The following is a 22,176-nucleotide window of genomic DNA, read 5'->3' on the forward strand; positions in this document are numbered from 1 at the left end:
TATATTAATATTACTTTGAATATTATGTAAAATTAAAAAAAAAATTATTTTATATAAAATCCGGTTCAGTGAACCAATACTTTCACCGGTTCAATGTCCGGTCCGAATTTAAAAACATTGGTACTTACCCTTAATTAGATTATGATTAAATCATGACATGAAAAATAATTAAGTAAATATTCTATATATTTATGTTGTGACGTTAAAACTTTGTTTGGTCCATCTGTCGGCTGTAAATGATTTTTTGGCCTTTATTTATCTGAATTCAGGAGATGTGATCATGACCGGATTAAGCTCTATCATTTAATATTTGTTACATCTAATATTTCAAAAAAAAAAAATTGTTTATATAACTTAATTTAAATAATATATTATTAGTTAGTATTTAGATATCGAATTAAATCATGAATTTAAACATAAAGAAATAGAGTGGAACAGGACGTAGACCTGACCAATTCAAAGCGCTAACATTTAAAATAGGGATGGAGCCACTAAGTGGTATTCGAGTTCTAGACTTTTTCTTGGTATAATTATATTTTATTTTTTAAAATTTAAAAGTAATTAAACCAAATTTAATTTATCTTAACTTTAAATTTTACATAATTCATAATTTTTGTTTCTAATGTAAAATAATATGATTTCTTCTGATATTTAATTAGAATTTCGAGATATATTAAAAAACTATATTTTTTTGAACGTTTAAAAAAAACTATATTTAAATGTTGGAGATGTAGGAACTTATAAGGATAACCATGAGCAGAATTAAGAAAGAAACACAAAATAGGTAAAAATAACTTGGGAAATTATGTATTTAGTACCTAAACTATCATTTTTAATATGATTTAATACCTAAACTAACAATTTTTTAAAATTATACCCAACGTATAGTTTTTGTTTGATTGTAAATCTCTGTAAAAAATTTAAACGCATTGCGTTTTTCAAGAATAAATTCAATCATTCATTAATCAACTATCTTCTAACTTATATTTTGATACTAAAGTTTAAATTTTTTTAATTAAACTACTCAACTTTCAAACTGTTCTTATTTTAATCACTCTAATTTATTTTATTAATAGATTTTGTGACATGATATTTTTTTATTATTATTTTTGTAAATATATAATTGAAAATAAAAAAATTAAATTAGAAAGTTATAGTGATTAAATTAGGAGTAATTTGAAAGTTAAGTAATTAAGTTAAAAAATTAAAATTTTAGTGACCAAAAAGGAGTGAAAAGATAGTTGAATAATGAATGACGTAATTTATTCATAAAAAAGTGTCATCTACAAATTATTCGTTAATTTTTTAACGACAGATACTAAAATAAAACAAAAATTAAACGTTAGGTATAATTTTAAAAATTAAAAATTTAAATACTGAAACGGATAAAGTTATAGTTTAAATATTAAATATATAGTTTACCCACATAACTTTGTATAAAAATTAGACAAAGAAATCCATATAAATATACTGGGAATGAAAAAAAAAAGGGGGGGGGGGAGCTCTACTATTCACAAAATTGCAAACTACAGACGGAAAATGTAGTGAAAAATCAAAATCTGTGTTTTTTCCCCCACCAAATTTGTTTTCCTGTGAGAGTAAGCTAATCGTTGAACCACACGATCCCTGAGAATTCCATTCTACAGATCAAGTCTATTAGCAGGAATTCCTCTATCTTTACCTCCACCAAATTTCTTGACCTTTGGTGTTGAATTTAAAGCAGACGCCGCTGAACTGTTGATTCTAAACTCTGCACCATCACTCCTTGGATCCATCACATCCTCAGCAAAGTGCACTTTCTTCTTCTTCTTCTTCTTCTTCCCTTTTTAAAACAAACCCCAAAAAAAAGTAAATAAGTAATTATGTAAACACTATGTTCAAAACATACATATAATCGTTCTGTATAGATATGTACCGGAAGATATGCAGGAACGGGGGACTTGTTGAGAGGGCAGGGAGATTTGATCCAAAGATTTCTGAATACGAAAAGCAAGTAGAATTACTGTGCCAGAGTGCCATGGCTGTGGCTAACACCATTCCTTGAGAGCTCAACATCGAAGCCATATTTTCAACCAAAATCTCAAACCCCAATGGAAAAAAAAAGTCACTCTTGTTGGAAGTTAAAATGGGTGGAAAGAGATGATGGGCCAAACCCCGTGCTGCTGACATCATTTATATGGCCATCCAATATCTTTTTCCACCAAATTTGACAGCTCGTGATCCGGACGCTTCATTTTTAGGTTTTGTATTTTTTTAGTATATTACAAATTCGGGATTTGGAAATCCATGTCTATGATAGAGATTAAAGTCTGGATTATGAGGTGTTAATACCGAATTACATCCGTTTGTTTGTTTGTTAGGGCTGTTGGTAACAAATGTAACGTTTATTTATATGTAAAATCGGTCAAGGATAGCTGATGCATTATGCATACACGAAAGGTTGGGTGGTTGCATTTGCTTTCTTAAATTCTGTTTTATGTAAATAGAAGCTGAATTAGTTTGCTGTGAATAAGGCAAAAAATCGAACATTTTTCAACGGTGTCAGAATCTCACCGGAAATAAGGAGGCTAATCAAGGGAATAATCGAAACGGGAGGCAAAAAGAAGAAGATAAAAAGAAGTTTGTGAGGAACGGACAATGACAGACGAACCTATCACCTATGCTTCTGTCTGTACTAAAACTCTTACAAATTCCACACAAATTGTTTTCCTGATATGCTCGTGAATTTCACGCACTTAATGAAAATTAAGACAGTTTTATCTGGTGAAGAGTTATTGGTTAATTACCTTTGAAGATTCGTTTGCATTGTGTCATCCAACATGTGTAAGAGACTGCCATGCCAAAGTATTTGGCATTAGAGTTTGCTTACATCTCTCCGACATTCAAGATAGGAAAGCCACTGTGCTACTAATGGGGTTATAGCTTTGATGATTTACTGCGGAATTAAAAATGAAAATGTTACAATAATTAAGACTTTTTAAAACAATATTATATATCTAAAAATATGATCTTTTTCTTATAAATCATTATATATTGTTGGATTTGTAATATTCAAATTTAGATGTTAAATTTGCACGCCATAAGATTGAATACTAGAAATTGATAAACGGAAATTTGATCTAAACAATAATGTTTAGATAATTTATGGTTCTCAAATTTAAAAATGAAATTCAATCTCTAATTTATCAGAGATTAAAAATGAAAAACAAAGGCTGCTCTTTGTGGCTTCGTTGGCACATGCTTGCTCTCTAGCAGCAAGCAACCAGATAGATAAATACTTGATTTTAAAATATAGTTGAACAAAGAATGGGCAACGGATGAAATAAACATCGAAATCATGAGACGTTGCGTATTAGGAGGAAACAGGAAACTGATAAATAAAAAAAACCCGTTGGCACAAGTGGGGTGTCGTGTGATTTTGAGCATAACACTGATTTTTAGTTTTCTTGGCAACACTAATTGAATTGGGACAAGGGAATTCCTTATCCAGGTCTCTGCTGGGCTTGGCCAAGTTTTGATTCTACATCAAATTGAATCATTTCACACTCATAAAATCAAGAGGTAAAGTTGCTTTACTTGTTATCATTGTGGTTCAACTTCTTCGCACAAAAAGTTAATCATGTTGAACTTGAATCAAAACTTTGAATCCTATGTTATCGAACTTTATTTGTAGCCGCACTTTAAAGGCTTGGTGTGGAGAAAGTAAAGTACGTTTCTATTCCTTTTGGATCTTAATGAATGAATATTTAGGAAAATTGCGGCCTGACATGACCTAAAGTAAGAATACAGGACCATTCTTTTTCCAAAGTAAAATCATATTTTAGGCTGAATGGGTGAAAGCCCTAAGCCATATATCATCTTTCGGTCATGATTTACCCAAGAAAAGAGGTTTTGGTTGACAAAGGTTACTGATGGAACCCACTTGTTATGGTTTTCTGCAAATTGCTTGCTCCATCTACCAAATAAAGTCAATGGCGTAACTTTGGGTTTTACACGTACTTCTTAAGCGACAATAATAAATTTAGACATCGTGTAATTAGGAATTGGGGTATCCAGTTACCACAGGGAAAATATTTTGGTCTTAGAAGGAATTGAAAGCGTAGATTAGAATTAGGGGTGCACAAAAAATCCGAATATCCTATTTTTATGAAAAAAAATATCCGAAATCGGATTTGGGAAAAACCGGTTTTTTTTTAACTGGATCGGATTTTTTTTAAACCGATTATTTTAACTGGTTTGAAAAAAAAAACCTAGACCGGTTTTTTTACCGGATAAAAAACCGGTTTGAAAAAAACCGGTTAAAAAACCGGTTTTTATCCGAAAAAAAACCGGTCTGGGTTTAAAAAACTAGTCGTTAATATAGTCGTTGGGGGGGTTTTGTGACCGTTTTTGACCGTTTTTTTCTTTAAAAAATTACCATTTTACCACCCTAAACATGTATAAATAGGTTGGGGATGTATTTGGTTGATTACAACTTTCTCAAATCTTATTATACAACACCTAAACATCTCTCAAATCTTATTTTTGTAATTTTTTTGTTCATCATGAGTAACACGGCTGAATCTTCCGTCGGGGGAAACCTTGAAGTTGTGAGAGTGATTGAACACACTCGAAACAAAGTTTCTTGCATCGGAAGGAAACACAACGTTGAAGAACCATTTGACAAAATCATGCAAGACACTTCGCTCAAGATCGGATCCTAGTCAATCGAATCTTACACTGTAAGGTGGTGTTTTTGTTTACGACAACGAAAAATTACGAGAAGCGTTTACAAAGTTCGTGATTACAAAAGCATTGCCGTTCGACCACTTTGATGATGAAGATTTCACGACAACAATTCAACAACTAATGCAACCACGTTATACTCAAATAAGTCGTACTACTCTTAGAAGAGATGCTATAAAAATGTGGCGTACGGCGAGGGAAAAAATGATTTTAGGATTCCAAGAACACCGTTATGGTGTGTCGCTTACATGTGACGTTTGGAGTTCCCCTCATAATACCGGAAATTCTTTTTTAGCCGTTACGTCACATTGGTTAGATCAAGATAATTGGCAAATGATGAAAAGAACAATCGCGTTTGAATTATTCGGTGAGCCGCATACCGGTGCTAATTTATTTACACTTTTAAAAAGGGTAATTTGTCTTTATAAATTGGAAAATAAAGTTTTTTCTATATCCTTTGATAATGCATCGAATAATACAAACGCGGTTCCAAGATTGAAAATATTACTTTCACCGATTTTAGACGGTGCGTTTTTTCATACCCGTTGCGTTGCACACATAATTAATTTATCCGTGCAAGCCGGTTTGGAGGTTATTGAGCCGATTAGATTAGAATTTAAAACAATGATAAAATCGGTTCTTTGTAACAACAACAAAAGACTAAATGATTATAAACGATTTTGTAAGTCCGTTAATAAAAAAGCTTTGGGTCCTAATTTGGATTGTCCAACTCGTTGGAACTCAACTTGGATGATGATGCATACTGCCTTAAGGCAAAGGGAAACATTGCAAACATTTCACGATCTGCTTTTCGAGATGGGTCATGTCCCAAACATTTATCCGGATTCGAGTTGGGAAACTATAGCCAAAATAACCGATTTGCTTGGGGTTTTTAAAAATGCAACAACTTTTTTATCCGGTGTTTATTATCCTACTAGCCCGTTGGTTCTTAATCAAATATTTTTGTTGGCTACCCGACTAAATGACTTTGAATTTGAAACTGAAGTTTTTCAAGAAATTGGCTTTCCAATGAAGAAAAAACTTTTAAAATATTTTAAGGAGATTCCCCCCATTTTTACTTGTGCCGCCGCTTTAAACCCAACGTTAAATGTTGGCGGGGTTGAAACACTAATTGAACAAATTGCGTTTGCTTTTAATCTAACCGATGATGAACCCAACTTTGTCCAAAACCAAATAAATTATTTTAACAAATGTTTTCGAGACATGTTTGCAATTTATTTAACTAAATACGGATCAAGTAGTGTAATACACGATCAAATGAGAATGAATGCGGAATCATCTAGTAGACGTCCAAGTAACATAAATTTGAATCTTTTTAACACTCTTGTAAATTCCCAATCCAAACGATCACGTACTACCACCCCAAGTAGCGAGTTGGGAAATTACATGTCATGCGATTTTCTATCAAAATGACATTTGAAGAGTTTGAAAGTTTGGATATTTTGGCTTGGTGGAAAGAAAAGGAAGCACAATTTCCGATTCTAGCAGCCATGGCCCGTGATTTACTAACCGTCCAAGCTTCTACGGTAGCTTCGGAATCCACTTTTTCTATTAGTGGCAGGGTTATATCGCAACGGAGATCAAGACTAAGTCTCGAGTCGGTGGAAGTATGTATTTGTTTAAAGGATTATTTGGATGGAGCGGCTCGTAAGCAACATATCACCACCCTAGAAGATGCAATTGATGCCGATTTGGAAGCAAACTTACACATTGAAGAAGTCGAACTTGGAATATCCCCTCCAAACGAAGAAGGCGAAGATGATGAAGAAGAGATGTCAATGTAGTTTATTTTTAAACTTTATTTCAATTATCGTAAACTTTGTTTCAATTATCTAACTTGAAGTTTTTAAGTATTTGAATTTATCAAACTTGGAAGTTGTTGAGTTAATCGATCGACGGAATCGGCCAAGAGGGGGGTGAATTGCCAATTAAAATTTCGGTGGAAGCTTTTGTAGAAAATTGAAAAGATTTGCACAGCGATTTAGAGTGGTTCGACTTTCTCAATCAAAGTCTACGTCCACTACCTTAGCTATCCACACTAAGGATTTTCCACAAATTCACTAATTTGTCTTTCTTTTGAGGACAAAGAGTAACCTTACAAACCCTCAAGAATTATACCCCAAATTCTTGAGAAAACTCTCTCCCAAAGAGAACAATACAAATTTGCAAACTTACAAGGAAATCCTCACAAGGTAGATTATTTGCACAATTCTAGAACAAAGAAAAGAACACTCAAAGATGAATACAATTGAGCACAATATGTGTTCTTGAAAGCAAAATGAATATTGAATGAAAATAGGCTTGAAATGCCCAAACTTGAGGTTTGATGCTTTCTCTTTGATTCTCTCTTGATTCTAGTTGCTTGATGTTTCTTATTTTTGATCAATGGCTTCTAAGCTTGCTTAAATACACCTTGAATCACTTCTGAACGTTAGGGATGATTAATGAAGATAATATAACCGTTTAAGTGTGAAAACATTTATTAAAAAATGCTTGGAGCGTGGGGGGAATCGGTACCATCTAATAGGGAATCAGTTCCCTAAGTGTAAAATTCAAATATTTCGACCGTTGAATAGGGGGGAATCGGTACCCCTATGGGGGAATCGGTTCCCTCCGAGCATTCTGAAAATCTCGGAGCCAAACCATTCAGGGGGAATCGGTACCCCCTTGGGGGGGAATCGGTTCCCTCTGAGCAATCTGAAATTTTTGGCTTTGAAATGGTTCGAAATACTTTGAAAGATTATTTTGAAATTGTTTTAAGATTAAAACTTAATTTTACACTTAAGTAAGGATTAAAAATGATTTTTGAAATATTTGGAGTAATATTTTGATATTCGAATAATTATATCGAATATACTTAGAAAATCATTTGAAAAATCTTAAAATTCATTTAACTTAATTTGTTATATCGAAATATCAAAATGTTTTCAACAGAAGTTTTTAAGTATTTGAATTTATCAAACTTGGAAGTATTTAAGTATTTCAATTATCGTAAACTTTGTTGCAATTGATGACGATGTAATTTTAATAATATTAAAATCGGTTTTTTTATAACCGGTTTTTTAAAAAAACCAATTTTTTTAAAACCGAAACCGGTTACACCGGTTAGGATATCCGGCCCTCCAAACCGGTTAGAAACCGAACCGGTTATTTTATAAACCGGCTTTTTTTTATGGGAAAAAACTGGATCGGATAAAAACCGATCCGGATCGGATTGAAAACCGACTTCTGTACAATCCACATAACTTGGCAAGTCAAACAGAATGGGTTGGCAGATTATGATTTAGGCATTGAAGTATCTGAAATTTAAACTTCATATTATTATTATTTAGTGTGCTAGAAGATCATCTAGCCTATTTAAAAATATCTTGAACTATACATGGATGAAGTTGAAATATCTATTCACTGCTGGGAAAGTAAAAGTCGGTCAACTCCGTATAAATTGCTTGGTCGTTTCTAAGAAAATTACAAATCTAATAACAATGAAAGAAACAATATGGTTTTAAGAATAAACAGTAAGATTGGTGATCTTTATTTGGTAGAGTTTATGATGATGCTCATAGGAAATTTCAGGGGATTCTTGGCCAGATGAGATCATCTGGTTTAACGGCCGGGTCATTGACCAATTCCATTTCAGTATTGCAATTTTGTAAAGCATGTCAGGAGATAAGCTTTATGCAAGAGTGGATAAGGTATGAATTTACAAAGACTATACGAGGAGGTGTCTGGACTAGGATCCTGGGCTACTTTTAGAAGGTATTCTATATTAATATCGGGGTACTGTTGTAATAGCCTTAAGTTTGCTGCAAAATCACCACTCAAAAACCTGCTTTTCGTACACAGCAGCATGGCACAGCATACGCGTAGAAGCATTTCCTGCACAAGGCAAGGGATAGTTTGTTGTAACAAAAAAGTGTTTCTTTAAATTTACAAAAGCTCACATACAGGGATAAAAAAAGACAAACCGACCTGGAAACCAAAAGGATTACTCAGAAGAGAATCCCAGATTCTTAGGTTCGATTTGAGATTGAATTCTTGAGTTAGTAGCAATGTTATCCACCGGAATGCATAGTACTGAGGCTTAACCTGTGCTCATTAATATACATGGTATAAGCATTAGGCGTTGCAGAAGGGGTACCTTAGCAGAAATCAAAATGAATCAAAGGGTTTTACAAGGATGAAGAAACAAAGAAACATGCATACGGTATGTATCGAGTAATTGGACACACTAAACAGAACACCTTATACTTCCATTAAACTTTCCTTAGTTGTGAACTCAAGATGACGCCACAGTTCCTCATCATTGGCTTTCAGTAACTCTGCCAAGTGGGAAAGTGTAGAAAGGATGCCCACAGAACTGTTATCTAATTGTTCACTGAAGTGATCCACTGAGTCACTCAGGAGTCGGACAAAACAAGCAAAACTGTCTGCTTCTGCATTACACTGCATAATGGAATTAAATTAATATATATTATTCCAATTACAACAAAGCTCGAGTCTCAATTATTTGCTTGAGTTTCAGAAACTGGCATGTTCATTTGCTGTAACTAAGATTCTTTTTCAGTCATAGGATTGATCTGCCTTAGCAAATAAACTTGAGGTCATATGAATTTTTTTTTCATAAGTGATCTTAAGTCAAGAAAGCAAGAATAAAGTATAATTCTTACTGCATTCTGCACACCTGTATCTGTGCTAAATACATGATATATTGGTGCCAAGACCTCATTCATGCCTTGGACATAACGAATGACTGGATTGAGTTTCGAAAATAGGAGGAGAATATCCTCATTGATTTCTGTAAACAGAAACATATTGTAGCACAGAGTGAAACCTCAAACCGCAAGTGGTGTTAATGTAGAGGATTGATCATCTAATTGTTAGTCCATAAATATCCTATAACTTGAAATTTGGTCTGCTAATAGATCGAAAATATTGTGGTGACAAGTAAATACACCATGGATATAGAAAGCAAAAAGGCATACCCTGTGTCTCCTGCTGAATGATGACTCTCCTGAGAAGAATTTCATTTCAGGATGTGTGCGTTGCAAATCACGGTCAATCTGTTCTGCAATTTCTATATGCTGGAATCCAATGCATCCATTATTGTAAACATTTGCAAACTTATATCATAAAAGGAGAAAAATAATAAATCAATGGTTGATGCCATATGAGCAGAGATTTACCTCGAAGTATTGATGCCAAACACTAGCCTTACCAAGGCTCAAAGGGTGATCTTCGTGAGAAATCTCGTGCCGTATAAGTGGTCAATCGGTACCACTATCAGCCTTGTTCTGCTCATTAGAGTGGAGTGCTTCTTCTTTAATCCTTGCAAGTTCTGACTAGATTTGATATTAAGATTAGTTCAATAAAACTTATAAAATACTACCTAAAGCCTAAAGTGCTCTTCCATTCAACATCTAAGATATTTTATGGTAAACTATATTAAAAAGAACCTCTTCACCAAGCAAATGCTGCATCACAATCAGTATCTTACAGGAGTTAGAAGAAGCTCTTCTTCCAGCTTAGCATATTTTTTGTCGATTCTTTATGAGCTCTTTTTTCCGTAAGTCCCGAGACAGAGGCAAGTAACCCAGGAGCAGCAAAGACAATAAATACGTGTACTGAATATTTGAATATTAAATTTGAACTAATCAAGCTCATTCCTTTTCCTGTGAAATGTTCAAATCTCAGTAAGTTGAAATTTTTTCCAAACAATTATGACTACGTACTGGTTTCCATTAACTTCAACACCAGCAATCAAATGAAGAAACTTTCCTTTTGTTGTTGAGATTTACCTTTCAAACCGTTGGACTCAAATTTCCACCATCAGGAAGCCCAGTGCTAACGATTCTTTGCAGTTTTCCCACATTTATCACCTTTTGAGAAATCTAAATTATATAAAAAAAAGGAAAAATAAGGATTAAGTCTATTAAAAGGATCCATAATTTGATGTTAAAAGAAAATGAAATAAAACAAAAAGATTAATACCAGTTAAATCTCTCACCTCATACTCAATATCAGACCTTTTCTCATCATCTTCAATAGTTTTCATGACCGAATTATGACCCGACCCGTCGTTTTGGTGTCTCGGCTAACGCCCGTGATGTTCTAATTCTTCATCCACTTCCAACTTCCTCTTCACCAATGCCTCTTCTTGAACTTCACCATCTTAATACCAGTTTCACGACCGGACCTGAATCCGTTTGGCTGAATAATCTTAAGCTCTTCACCCAAATCCAAAGCCGAACCGGATCCTTGGCTATCATCATCCTTGTCCTCGAAACCGGCGACTAAACTGCCGACTCCGAGTCGATCGGGATGCTTGAGCTTTTTTCCTTTGAGCATGGTGGTGCTGTCGTGGGTGAGTCGGGACCAGTCGGGGTGTGGTTTGGTTTCATGGAAAATTTTCTTTGAGAGGTTCTGGAGTAGGTTTCATGACTCGGAAAAGAATCGGGTCGCGATTGAGGTTTGCTACATGTAGAAGACTGATAGTCATGGTTTTCAGAATCGGACCGGTTAGCGAACCAATCATGTTATTGATTTATTGGTTCAACTGATTGAACCGGTCCGATCGGTTAGAAGAATCAGACGACGTCATAATTATTTAAAAAATTAAATAAAAATATTAAAAATATTTAATAAAAATAATTTTTTATATCACAAGTTATATTCAAAACAAGTCATAACATATATAAATTAAAAACCATAAAATCAAATGAAATAAAATGATTCAAATTAACTACAACATAATATATAATGTAAAACATATTAAATAATAAATATAATTATATAATTATAATTAAAAAATAAATTTGGGGCTAAAAAAATTATAATAAAATGATATTGTTTGGTTTAATTTTTTTTAAAAAACAATCTCACATGGCTAAGAAACATAGAAGAGCATCCAAAAAGTCTAAAGAGTAAAAATATGAGAACAAAACAATCCCACATTGCTAAGAAATATAGAAGAGCATCACAATTAACTTCTATAAATAATATAGATAATTTGACATTAAAAATCATGGAGCCTTTTGGTGAGCATTGAGCGAAGTATTCTTTCATTTCAATCAAGCTCGAATTTTAGGCTTCAATTGAGCTTCTAATTTTTTTTTTAGTTCAAGCCTTTTTGATTTCAAGTTTCAATATTATATTTCGAGTTCAAGTTGAATTTGATAATTTTTAATTTGTGAGTTTGAGTGGAGTTGAGCTTACTTTTAAAGTTTTCAAGTTCGAGTCGAGCTCAGCAATACTCGAGTTCGACTTGGCTCGTTTAACAAACGACGTTTGGTTTAATTTTTAAAAAAAACAAAACAAAATTTCCCATTTTTTTTGGTTTTCAGCCGGTCCGGTTCCAACGGTTCAGCGGTTCTGACCGATTCACTAGTAGCAATTCAACCGATTTAGATTAAACCGGACTAGACAAGAATCGGCCGGTTCGGTCCGGTCCGACTTTCAAAACAATGCTGGTAGTTATAAACGGTTTGAATGTTGGGTGGGTCCATTCCTGATTTGCACCAGTTAGGGGTGGAAATAAACGATTTGAATTGTTTAGTGTAATGTTTTTTCATATTTGTGTATTTTTTCAATAAAAACAACTATTTTTATTAATAAGGAAAAAATATTTAAAACTACGATAAAAATATATAACTAAATTCGTAAACTAAATTATGGGTGGCAACGGGTTGGGCGGGGACGATTTTACATTATCCATTTCGTCCCCAACACTTGCGGGTACTGTTTTGGGGAATCTCCATTATATGTTTCAGGGATTTTCCCCCCCTATACCCATCTCATACGGGTCCATACGAGTTTCGGTTAATCCACATCCCATAAAAGTCAATAAACATTTTTTAAACCAATGTAACACTTAAAACTTGCAAGATATATCATATTGTCTCAAATTGGTCTCTATCTATAATACGAAAATTTCACACGTCAATATTCATCTAACACACAATGTATATGTGCAATCCTAACCATTTTCAATCATAAATAACATATTACAAAAGTTTAATAATTTATTTTTAAAATTCTAAATTAAAATATCATAAATATTTTAAAAAGAAAAAATATAGATAATGATGATTGAAAGATATTGGAGATAAATAGCAGGCCGTAAATGGATCTTAAGTAGGGGAAAACAAAATTGATTCGACTTGAAAAGTTGATTTCTTTTTAATTTTGAGTTATTTGAGTTGAGTTATTCAAATCAGCTCAAATTATAAACTCGGTTTTCGATTTTGAGTCAATTTGAAATTTTGAAATTTAAAAACTGAAAATTTAACTAAGTATTTTGATAGTTTTACGATTTAATCATTGATTTCATTATTCATTCAATTTCTCTTTACCAAATTTGAACCACATGCTCCTAAACCATTGCATAATACATATGTACTTTATCTTTTTGATAAATGTTTTTATCTTTCAATTTAGTCCCTCAACTTTTCATAATTTCCTTATTTCTTCAATTTTTATAATATACTTTAAGTTTGTTTTTACAAATTTAAACTCCATGTTCATATACCACAATAGATTACACATGTAAATTCAATTCTTACTTCTTCTTTTACTGAAGATGCACTCTCTTTTTTATTTAGTCTCTTAACTTTGCATGTTACTCAATTTGATCTTTTGAGTACAATTGTTTACAAATTCTTTCTTCACATTAATTTCTTAACTCTTTTATAGTCTCATTAATATTTTACCCTCAAATACTTTCTTTAAAATATAATATATTACGAATATATTTTATAGTTTTAGATTGTATTTGATAGGCAAAAGGATATGAGAGACCTTCGTCCTTTTCGAAAAAACCAATGCGACCCTTGTCATTTTTTGCACCCAATGTGATCCTCAAACTTAAAAACAGACCCAATATGACCCTTTGACTAACATTTTTTTTTCGTTGACCGTTAAGGTGCTAACATGGTAATCCACAATGGCGAGTGACATTGCTGATAATGTGGCAAATGGACAAAGTTGATTTTTCTGGTCAAGTTCGAGGGCCAAATTGTTTTTTTCTAAAATTTCATGGGCTTATTTGATTTTTTATAAAAAAATGTATAATTTTAAAATAAAAATGTTTAAAAAATTAAATATAAATTAAATTATTAAAAATTAAAATTTATATCATTATTTATATAAACTTGAACTCATCCATCCTATACAAATTTTATTTTATATATTTACCTCTAATTATCTTAAACTGTAAATGTATTTTTAATTCGATTTTACTAAATTTTTATAAATTTAATTAAATAAATATTATAAAGTCTTATAAAAATTAAAAAAAAATTAAAATTATAGAAGTAAAATTTATGTATAAATTATCATAAAATATATAATTAAAAAATATTAGAAAAATAATTATATAATTAAGAGCATTTTAGTGAATATAACATGATGAGGGCCTCAAATGCACTTTTGTTTTTTTTTTAATTTTTCAAGGAATAGAAAATTTTTCTCTATAACATGAAAAAATAAAACTCATTTAAAATTAACATGTACGAACATAACAATATGATTATACTACTAAATAAAATAAAATTTACATTAAAATTTGTCTCTAAATTGAATGAACCATTTAACAATAACATTTTCAATCACTCTAGTTAATATACATGTTCTAAAAGATTTTAGTAATTCAATTTTTATTTTTTAATATTTATATAATTATTTTTTTTCAATATTTCTATAGTTTAAATTTAAATTTTAAAATAATTTTTATGAAAAAATTAAATAAGTCCTTGAACTTTTAGAAAAAAAATTAATTTGACCCTTAAACTCGATCAAAAAATCAATTTAACTTATCTACCACATCAACAGCCACGTTAGTCACCGTGGAGTGCCACATCAGCACCCTAACGGTTAACGACGAAAGCAATTGGTCAAAGGATCACATTAGATTTATTTTCTAAGTTTGAAGGTCACATTGTGTAAAAAAATGACGAGGGTTGCATTATTTTTAAAAAAGTACGAGGTCTTCTAATACATTTTTATATATTTTATATATTAAATAACGAAAAGAATATAATATATATATATATATGCAAAAAGAATAATATATATATATATATATATTATATGGTTAAAGAAAGTCAATAAATTGGAACAAATCCTTGTCATAATACAATAAATAATTATAATAAAATTAGTATATAAACTCAAATAACTCGACTCGAATTTCTTAAATTTGATTCAACTCAAAAAAAATTCAAGTTAAGTTCGAGTTGTAAAATACAACTCGTCAACTCAAATAACTCAAAATATTTTGACGCGACTCTACTCGACCGAATGCTGACACCCCTAATCTTAAGCAATAAACTATACCCTGTAAAGAGAATTCAAAACTTGACTTTGGTGGCAATTGCCATGCTGTCTTCTCCAACTGAAAAATACATGTAAGGATTCATCTGTTAAATTTCTTTTGCTGTCTTTAAAACTTTCCACCTTCCAGATTATCGATGCAACTTGAAAACATGAATTGTAGAAGTATTACTACCATTAGGACTTTTTGCATGTTTTTCCTCTTGATGAATGAACTTCTTCCAAATCTTGACGACGTCTATATGCTACCCACGTAAACTAAAACAAGGCAATGCTCTGGGCTTGCCTTAAAGCTTACCTACAAGGTATTTTTTGATTGACAATAATTTCTCATCATCTAGTTGGCGCTTACACTTCAAGCTTATGCAATTACAACTGCACTTAAATAACCAAGTATATTACAGTATGTAACATATGTATGTATTTATACCATGACTGTATCAAGTGTATTTATTTTACAGTAAAATTCATCTGCATTCAAGTTCTGGAATGAGATGCCCCTCAACTGTACACTACAACAAAACAGGTATATAGCAACATTTGTCGCGGTATTTTTAAAGAAAACGCCACTAAATTTATACATATCGCCGCGTTTATATCCAAACTTTACAAAATGGTAACATTAATGGCGTTTTTCCATAAACACCGCAAAAACTCATACTTTAGCGGCGTTTATTTCACAAATGCCGCTACATATAAGTACTTTAGTGGCATTTTTAAATAAACGCCGCTGCATAATCCTACTTTAGTGGAGTTTCTAAATAAACACCGCAAAAGAATCGTTCTTTACTAACATTTTAAACAAATGTTGCAATATGTTACATATATTGTGGCATTTTTTTTGACAAATGTTGCTACAACCTAGTACTATAGTGGCATTTCTAAACAAACGCCGCAAAAGAATCGTTTTAATGGCGTTTTTGAAACAAATGCCTTAATAGATCGGAACATTTGTGGCGTTTTTTAAAAAACGCCACAATATGTTGAACCGTTAGTGGTGTTTTGTTTGAAAAGCCATGATAGTTTGTTCTATCGTGGCATTTGGTTTAAAAAACGTCGCAAAGTTTTATAAATACCTAAATCTCGATCATTCAACTCTCTTTTTGTTTCAAACATATTTTTAATTAGGGATGGACATGGGTAGGGTTGGGTTGGATTTTTAGTCCACCCGACCCGAGAACAAAGAATCCTCTACCTGAGATCCGACCCAACCCGATCAAAACAAGATTTCACCTAACCTGAACCTGACCCGACTCAAAATAATAAAAAATATTATTTTTATTCAATAAAAACAATGACTTAATTGAAAAATATAATATATAGAGATATATTATTATAATTATTCCTAAATATATAAGGTAAAATTATATTTTTTTCGGGTCGGGTAAAGTATTTTTCACCTGAACCCGACCTGAACATCACATTAAAAAACCTGACCTGACACGAACCTGATTTTTTAAAAAAAAACTCGGCCCGTCGGATCGGGTCGGAACCTGTTGGGCCGGGTCTGAACCCGTCGGGTTCGGTTCCCATGTCCATCCATATTTCCAATCCCTAACCCATCACAACCACCAACAGAAGCTAGCGTCATCGTCGTTGCACTCTTTTGGCCAACCAGTATATATGTCTTTCTTCTTCACAACACCCTACTTGTTTTCTATAGCAATCGGCCAAACAAAAGTTTGGCATTTTCGTTTGGGCGTTTCCCTGTTTTTCATAAGCAAGAACTTTCTCTCGGTTTTCCATATGCAAAGGAAACTTTGGTTGCTTGTTGCGGGAAGAGTAATCTGATCGTCGCCCAAAGCTTGCATTGTCGTTTGGTTGCTCCTGCATTTTTGAACAAGGGAGACTGCAACCCAGGTACATTCGCTTGCCTCAGAGTGCATTCTGAAGATACTAATTTTTTACCCATATTATAAATATTATTATTATTATTATATTATTATTATTACTATAATTATTATTATTATTATTATTATCATTATTATTATTATTATTAAATATATTAAATACATATATAAATAATATTAAATTACAAGCCCAGTTAACCGGCCCAAAACCCAAACCGAAACCCTAAACATTTAGGGTTTCAGTTAGGGTTTCCTAACCCTAATCCCTAGCCGCCTCTGCCTCCAGCCGCCTCTGCCTCCACCGCTGCCACGTCCCAACCGAAGGTTCCAGAAGCTCCAACGCCAGCCGTCCACGCCATGGCTAAGGGGTGAGTCACCACTGGTAGTCCGGTGACTCACCGAAACTCACTCTTCGGACCGGTCCGATGACCACACCGGTGGTGGCTATAAAAGCCACCACCCGAACCTGAAAAAAAAAAACACGAACAGAGGGACAGAGACAGAAAATACACAGAGAGAAGAGAAATACAAAGAAACAAAACACTACCAACGATCTCAACAACAACGCAGCAAAGAAACAGAAAAGAAAGAAAAAGGAAGAAGAGAAACTTACCGAGGAAGCCCGACCACCGGATCTCACCAAAACCTTCGAAAATACCGAAGGTATTTCTTTGGATTTGCTCCGATTGAGAGCTATTTAGGAGAAAATAACGCCGGAACCGTCCTTAGGACGGTCCGATCTACCCAATAGTATAAAAATAAAATTTTCCGGCCACCAGATGCGGTGGCCGGCGGTGACGGTCACGGCGGCAGACGGTTGCCGTCCGGTGACCGGCTTCCCTCCGATGAGGGAAGCTAGAGAGAGGCCAGAGCTCTCTCTCTGCTTGAGAGAGAAAGAAAAAAAAAATGAAATGAAGGCTGGCCCTTCGGGCCAGCCGTTTTGGACCTTTTATAGGCCTTCCCGAACGACGTCGTTTCGGGAAGGACTCTGCGTGTAATTAAATAATAGTTAAACCCCGTCCGAAGCCATTCGAACTTGTAAACTTTACATTTTAGTCACTAAATCGAATTTATAATCCTTTTAATTTGATCTCTAAATTTTAATTTCATTTATTTTAGTCCTTTATGTTAAAATAATATATTTAGGATAAATAACAGATTTAATCCCTTAATTTTAATAAATAATATTTTAATCCCTAGTTTATATTTTTAATTTATTTTATTCTAGTATCCGAATTTTAGATAAGTTTATTTTAGTCACTAAAATTATAAAATAAAGAAATAGCATGTTTAATCCCTATAATTTTGATTAATTATGAATTAGGTTTTTAATTTTATTTTTACTATAATTTATTCATTTATTTTAAATGTTTTCATTTATTTTATTGTTTTTAAATATATAGCTCCAATTGTATTTTTATTTTAATTTTACTTGTTTATTTATTTAAATATTTTTATAGTCATAAATATATATATAATAAATAAATATTTATTTCAAATAAATTATTTTAATATTTATTTTTCAATATCGAAGAAAAGGACAGTCTTAATACAACTGGATGTCCTATTCTGATATTTTAAAATTAAATATTATAAAAAAAATTATTATTTAATTTTATGTAAATTAATCAATATCAAAGAAAAGAGATGTCTTAAGGCACCTAGAAGTCATTTTCTGATATTTTTTAAATAAATATTTTGTATAATTTTGAAATAATAGGATTATAAATTAAATATATTTTAAATTTTTAATATTTTTAATAATAGAGACAATTTATAATTAAAAAGTACCAATTTTGGGCGTTGTAGGGGTGCTAATCATTCCCTAAACGTAACCGACCACGAATCCCTTTTTATTATTAAAAAGAACGAATTTTTGGTTATAAACGCAGATCAGTTCATTTTTTTTAATGAGTGTTTTTTTAAAACTCTTTTTTTTTTTAAAAAATAATCTTTAGGTATTCGACCTACCTGACCCAAAAGGCCGATGGTGACTCCCAAATTATTTTCAAAACCATTTATTCACATCAATTTCCCCGCCAAATATAATATTTCGTGCCCGGACGAAAACCGGTTACGACAGCTTGGCGACTCCGCTGGGGACCTGGTCAAACTTTTAAAAATCAATTATAAACTGTCTCTATTAATTATAAATGAAAATTTCATATATTTAATTTATATTTTTTTATATACATATTATTTTTATATAGTATTTATATATATTATTAATATTTCATTTTATTTGCAAGTATTTTATTTCATTATTTATTTTTCTGTCAAAGGTTTGAACATTTCTCCTCACACACAACACTTGCATTACATTACATAAAGCTCTATAATTGAGTTGTCCCTTTTAAGTGGGAGTGAAAGCGACGTCTTCGTGAGAATTTATTCTCCGTGTCAGACCTAGCAAGTAACTTTCGGGGTTCATATGCTCTATGTCTTCGTGAGAATTTATTCTCCGTGTCAGGCATAGAGAAATGTATCCCCTCGAATTGAACTCGATCCACTTTAGGCTGTGATGGACTAGGATTGAGGGTTAGCAACCCAAGGGGGCACTAACAAGGACAATTCGAGTACCTTTACTCTTAGATCTGAAACCCTGCATATAAAAAACCCTAGAAACTCTTCCGATCCAAAGTCATGCCGAAATTTTGTCTAAAATAGGTGTACACACAGGAGAAATGAATTCTAAACTTTCTTGTTTATTTATTTTCTTTACTGATTAAATTACATGTATATTTAAATTATTTAAATTTAGAAAAGCATGTTTAAATAAAAATATTTATGTAAATGTTATTATTAAATTTCTTTATTATGTAAACTAATTTATTTTCTTTTTGTGTGTTCTTTATTTTTTCTGTTTGCATAGCATCATACAGGATAAAAGGCATTGATCCTAGTGTTAATTGTCTCATTGGAAAGCCTTCATCTATGGATAAAAAGTGTTCAAATCAAGTAATTCTAAACTCAGAAGTAAGATAGTGGGTTGAGGACTTACAAAGACAAGAAGGAGACAGCCTGCAGGATGATTATGTATCTGATTTGGCCAGTTATGCTCCAGTTTCGCTAAAAAGAAATGATATGCAAGATTTGCGAAGCATTTGGGAAAGTTGGGATTCAAACAAAAAATTGCAGTTTTATCAGACTTACGGAGACATCACATATTTGCTCTATGTAGAAGTTGATGATGAATTACTCAGAGCCCTAATTCAATTCTGGAATCCAGGGTACAATTGCTTCACTCTCAATAAGGAGGACTTGGTCCCTACTATTGAAGAATACACAACTTTGTTACATATCGAAGGGGCTTTGGAGAATCGAATCTATTCAAAGTCAATTAAAACTCAACCCTTTCGAGTTAAATTAGCAAAGATTGACGGGGTACGAGAAGAATGGGTGGCATCACGTACAAAACAAAAAGGCGAAAGCGAAGGCATTGCTTGGACCAACATTAAAGAACTTATTCAGAGTCATCCAGATACTAAAGTACGATTCGATCTATTTGCTCTGGGTATGTATGGTATGGTCATCTTCCCAAAAGTATTGGGATATGTTGAAGCTGCAGTGGTAGATTTGTTTGAACAGCTACCGAAAAAGATTAATCCTGCTTCTGCAATTCTAGCAGAGACCTTCAGATCGTTAAATGCTTGTAGAAAGCTAGGAGGTGGACGATTCTCAGGGTGTACTCAGTTGTTATATGTTTGGATTCGTAGTCATTTCTGGAGGACAGAAAAAGTTTCATATCGACGCTTTAATACGGATTATTCACCATTAAAAGAATTTCTGGAGCAGGAATGGCCGAAAGAAATTAAGAAAGATATGTGGATTAATGCCTTTCGAAATCTGCAAAGTAATGACGTTGTTTGGCGAGCCCCGTGGCAAATCCAAAGGGAATTTTTTTACAAATGTGGAGATTACAATTGGATAATGCTGCTCGGATTATGGGGAGGAATTGGATATGCACCACTCTTGGTCATAAGACAGTATGAAGGTCGTCAATTTTTACCTGTCACTGCTGGATTACAGTCATCTGAGTTCGCATTCCACAACAAAAATTATATAGAAATATCATGGAAGCCGTTATAGCTTGGAAAACAACTTTTTGTAACCGAGCTAAAGCAGCAAAAGAAATGCTAACTCCTGATTATGAAGAATGGAGATATGCCAGGAAAAATGAAAATATTCCTCTACCAGATCAAAAAGAGGATATCTATATGGAAGATCGCATTAAGGTGGTTCCATCAGAGATTGAAATCCTGAGAGCTGAGTTTGAAGCAGAAAGAAAAGGCTGGTCGAAAGAATTAGAGCAAATGAGATAAGATAAAGCTATGTTGGGGGTTGACATTGACTTTCATTCATCACAATGTGCAATGTTGAGAAAAGATAAAGAAAAAGTTGATGATGAATTCAGAGCATTACAAAAAAATTACCAGGAGTTATATAAATCCCGGAAAGCATCAGGATCAAGCCAAGCAACAATACAGATGACCAGAGAATTGAACATCGAGAAAAGACGAGTTGAAGATCTGAAAGAAAAGAATAACCGTCTACTCAAAAGCCTTGAGAAAGGAAAGCAAAAAATGGAAGATTTTGAGGTCGACAGAAGAGAACGAATTATAAAACACAAGGCTGAACACCGCGAGATCATGAATGAAATGCAAAGAGAAAGGGATCGAGTCAAAGATTTAGAAGAAATGAAGAATGACATCTTTAATAAATCTGAAGGTGAGAAAAATATCATGTTCAAGGGATTTGAATCTGAAATGAACCAGTTGATTGCTGAACTTGAAGTCAGAGGCCAAAAGATGGAAGAATCCAATATTGAAAAAGAAAAATGGGAGTTAGAAAGAAAAAATTTCAACACCAGACTTGAGGTAGAGCAGGAGGTGGCTAGCAATTGGATGCAAAGATGCAGAAACAAGGATGTTCAAATCCAGAAGCTTAATCAAAGAACGCAAGAAGCACGGACAAAACTTGAAGAAGATCTGGATCAGTCTAGAAACAAAAAGTCAGAGTTTAACGCTTACATTTTGCAACTTGAAGAATCATTATTTCAAGAAAAGGTTCGTCTAGGGCCTAATGATCTCAAAGAAAGTAATGAGGAAAGTGCTTTACTGCGAAGACGCATTAGAGATCTTGAAAAAATTTTGCACAATTGTCAAGTCAGAATCACTGAGTTAGAGCAAACTCTTGAAGGAACGAATGAACAATGGCAAAAGTCAACTGAGTTCTATGTTGAAAGAAGTGAAGA

The 22,176-nt window shown here is 32.8% G+C and overlaps 1 protein-coding gene and 1 pseudogene across 1 annotated transcript; both read right to left on the reverse strand.

Annotated features, from left to right (window-relative positions):
- Positions 1–8,230: 8,230 nt before the first annotated feature.
- On the reverse strand, positions 8,231–11,164 carry LOC120149223 (annotated as a pseudogene).
- On the reverse strand, positions 8,558–9,195 carry LOC120149243 (TBC1 domain family member 13-like). The gene is made up of 3 exons (XM_039162098.1): positions 8,995–9,195; positions 8,712–8,832; positions 8,558–8,622 (listed from the first exon to the last, which is right to left on the reverse strand). Exons 1-3 carry the CDS (start codon positions 9,193–9,195, stop codon positions 8,558–8,560), a joined length of 387 nt encoding a protein of 128 aa, XP_039018029.1.
- Positions 11,165–22,176: the final 11,012 nt, after the last annotated feature.

The sequence above is a fragment of the Hibiscus syriacus genome, unplaced genomic scaffold, assembly GCF_006381635.1.
Source record: "Hibiscus syriacus cultivar Baekdansim isolate YM2019G1 unplaced genomic scaffold, ASM638163v2 tig00110998_pilon, whole genome shotgun sequence".
Lineage (NCBI taxonomy): Eukaryota > Viridiplantae > Streptophyta > Magnoliopsida > Malvales > Malvaceae > Hibiscus > Hibiscus syriacus.

Bases quoted from the DNA above. Each gene is read 5' to 3' on its own strand.
- LOC120149243 (XM_039162098.1), bottom strand. From the start codon at position 9,195: ATGCAGTGTAATGCAGAAGCAGACAGTTTTGCTTGTTTTGTCCGACTC. The intron at 8,833-8,994 runs GTATAAGGTGTT...TAATGAGCACAG, and splicing joins CTAAGGAAAGTTTAATGGAA to GTTAAGCCTCAGTACTATGC. The intron at 8,623-8,711 runs GTTTGTCTTTTT...TGCCTTGTGCAG, and splicing joins TCCTTTTGGTTTCCAGGTCG to GAAATGCTTCTACGCGTATG.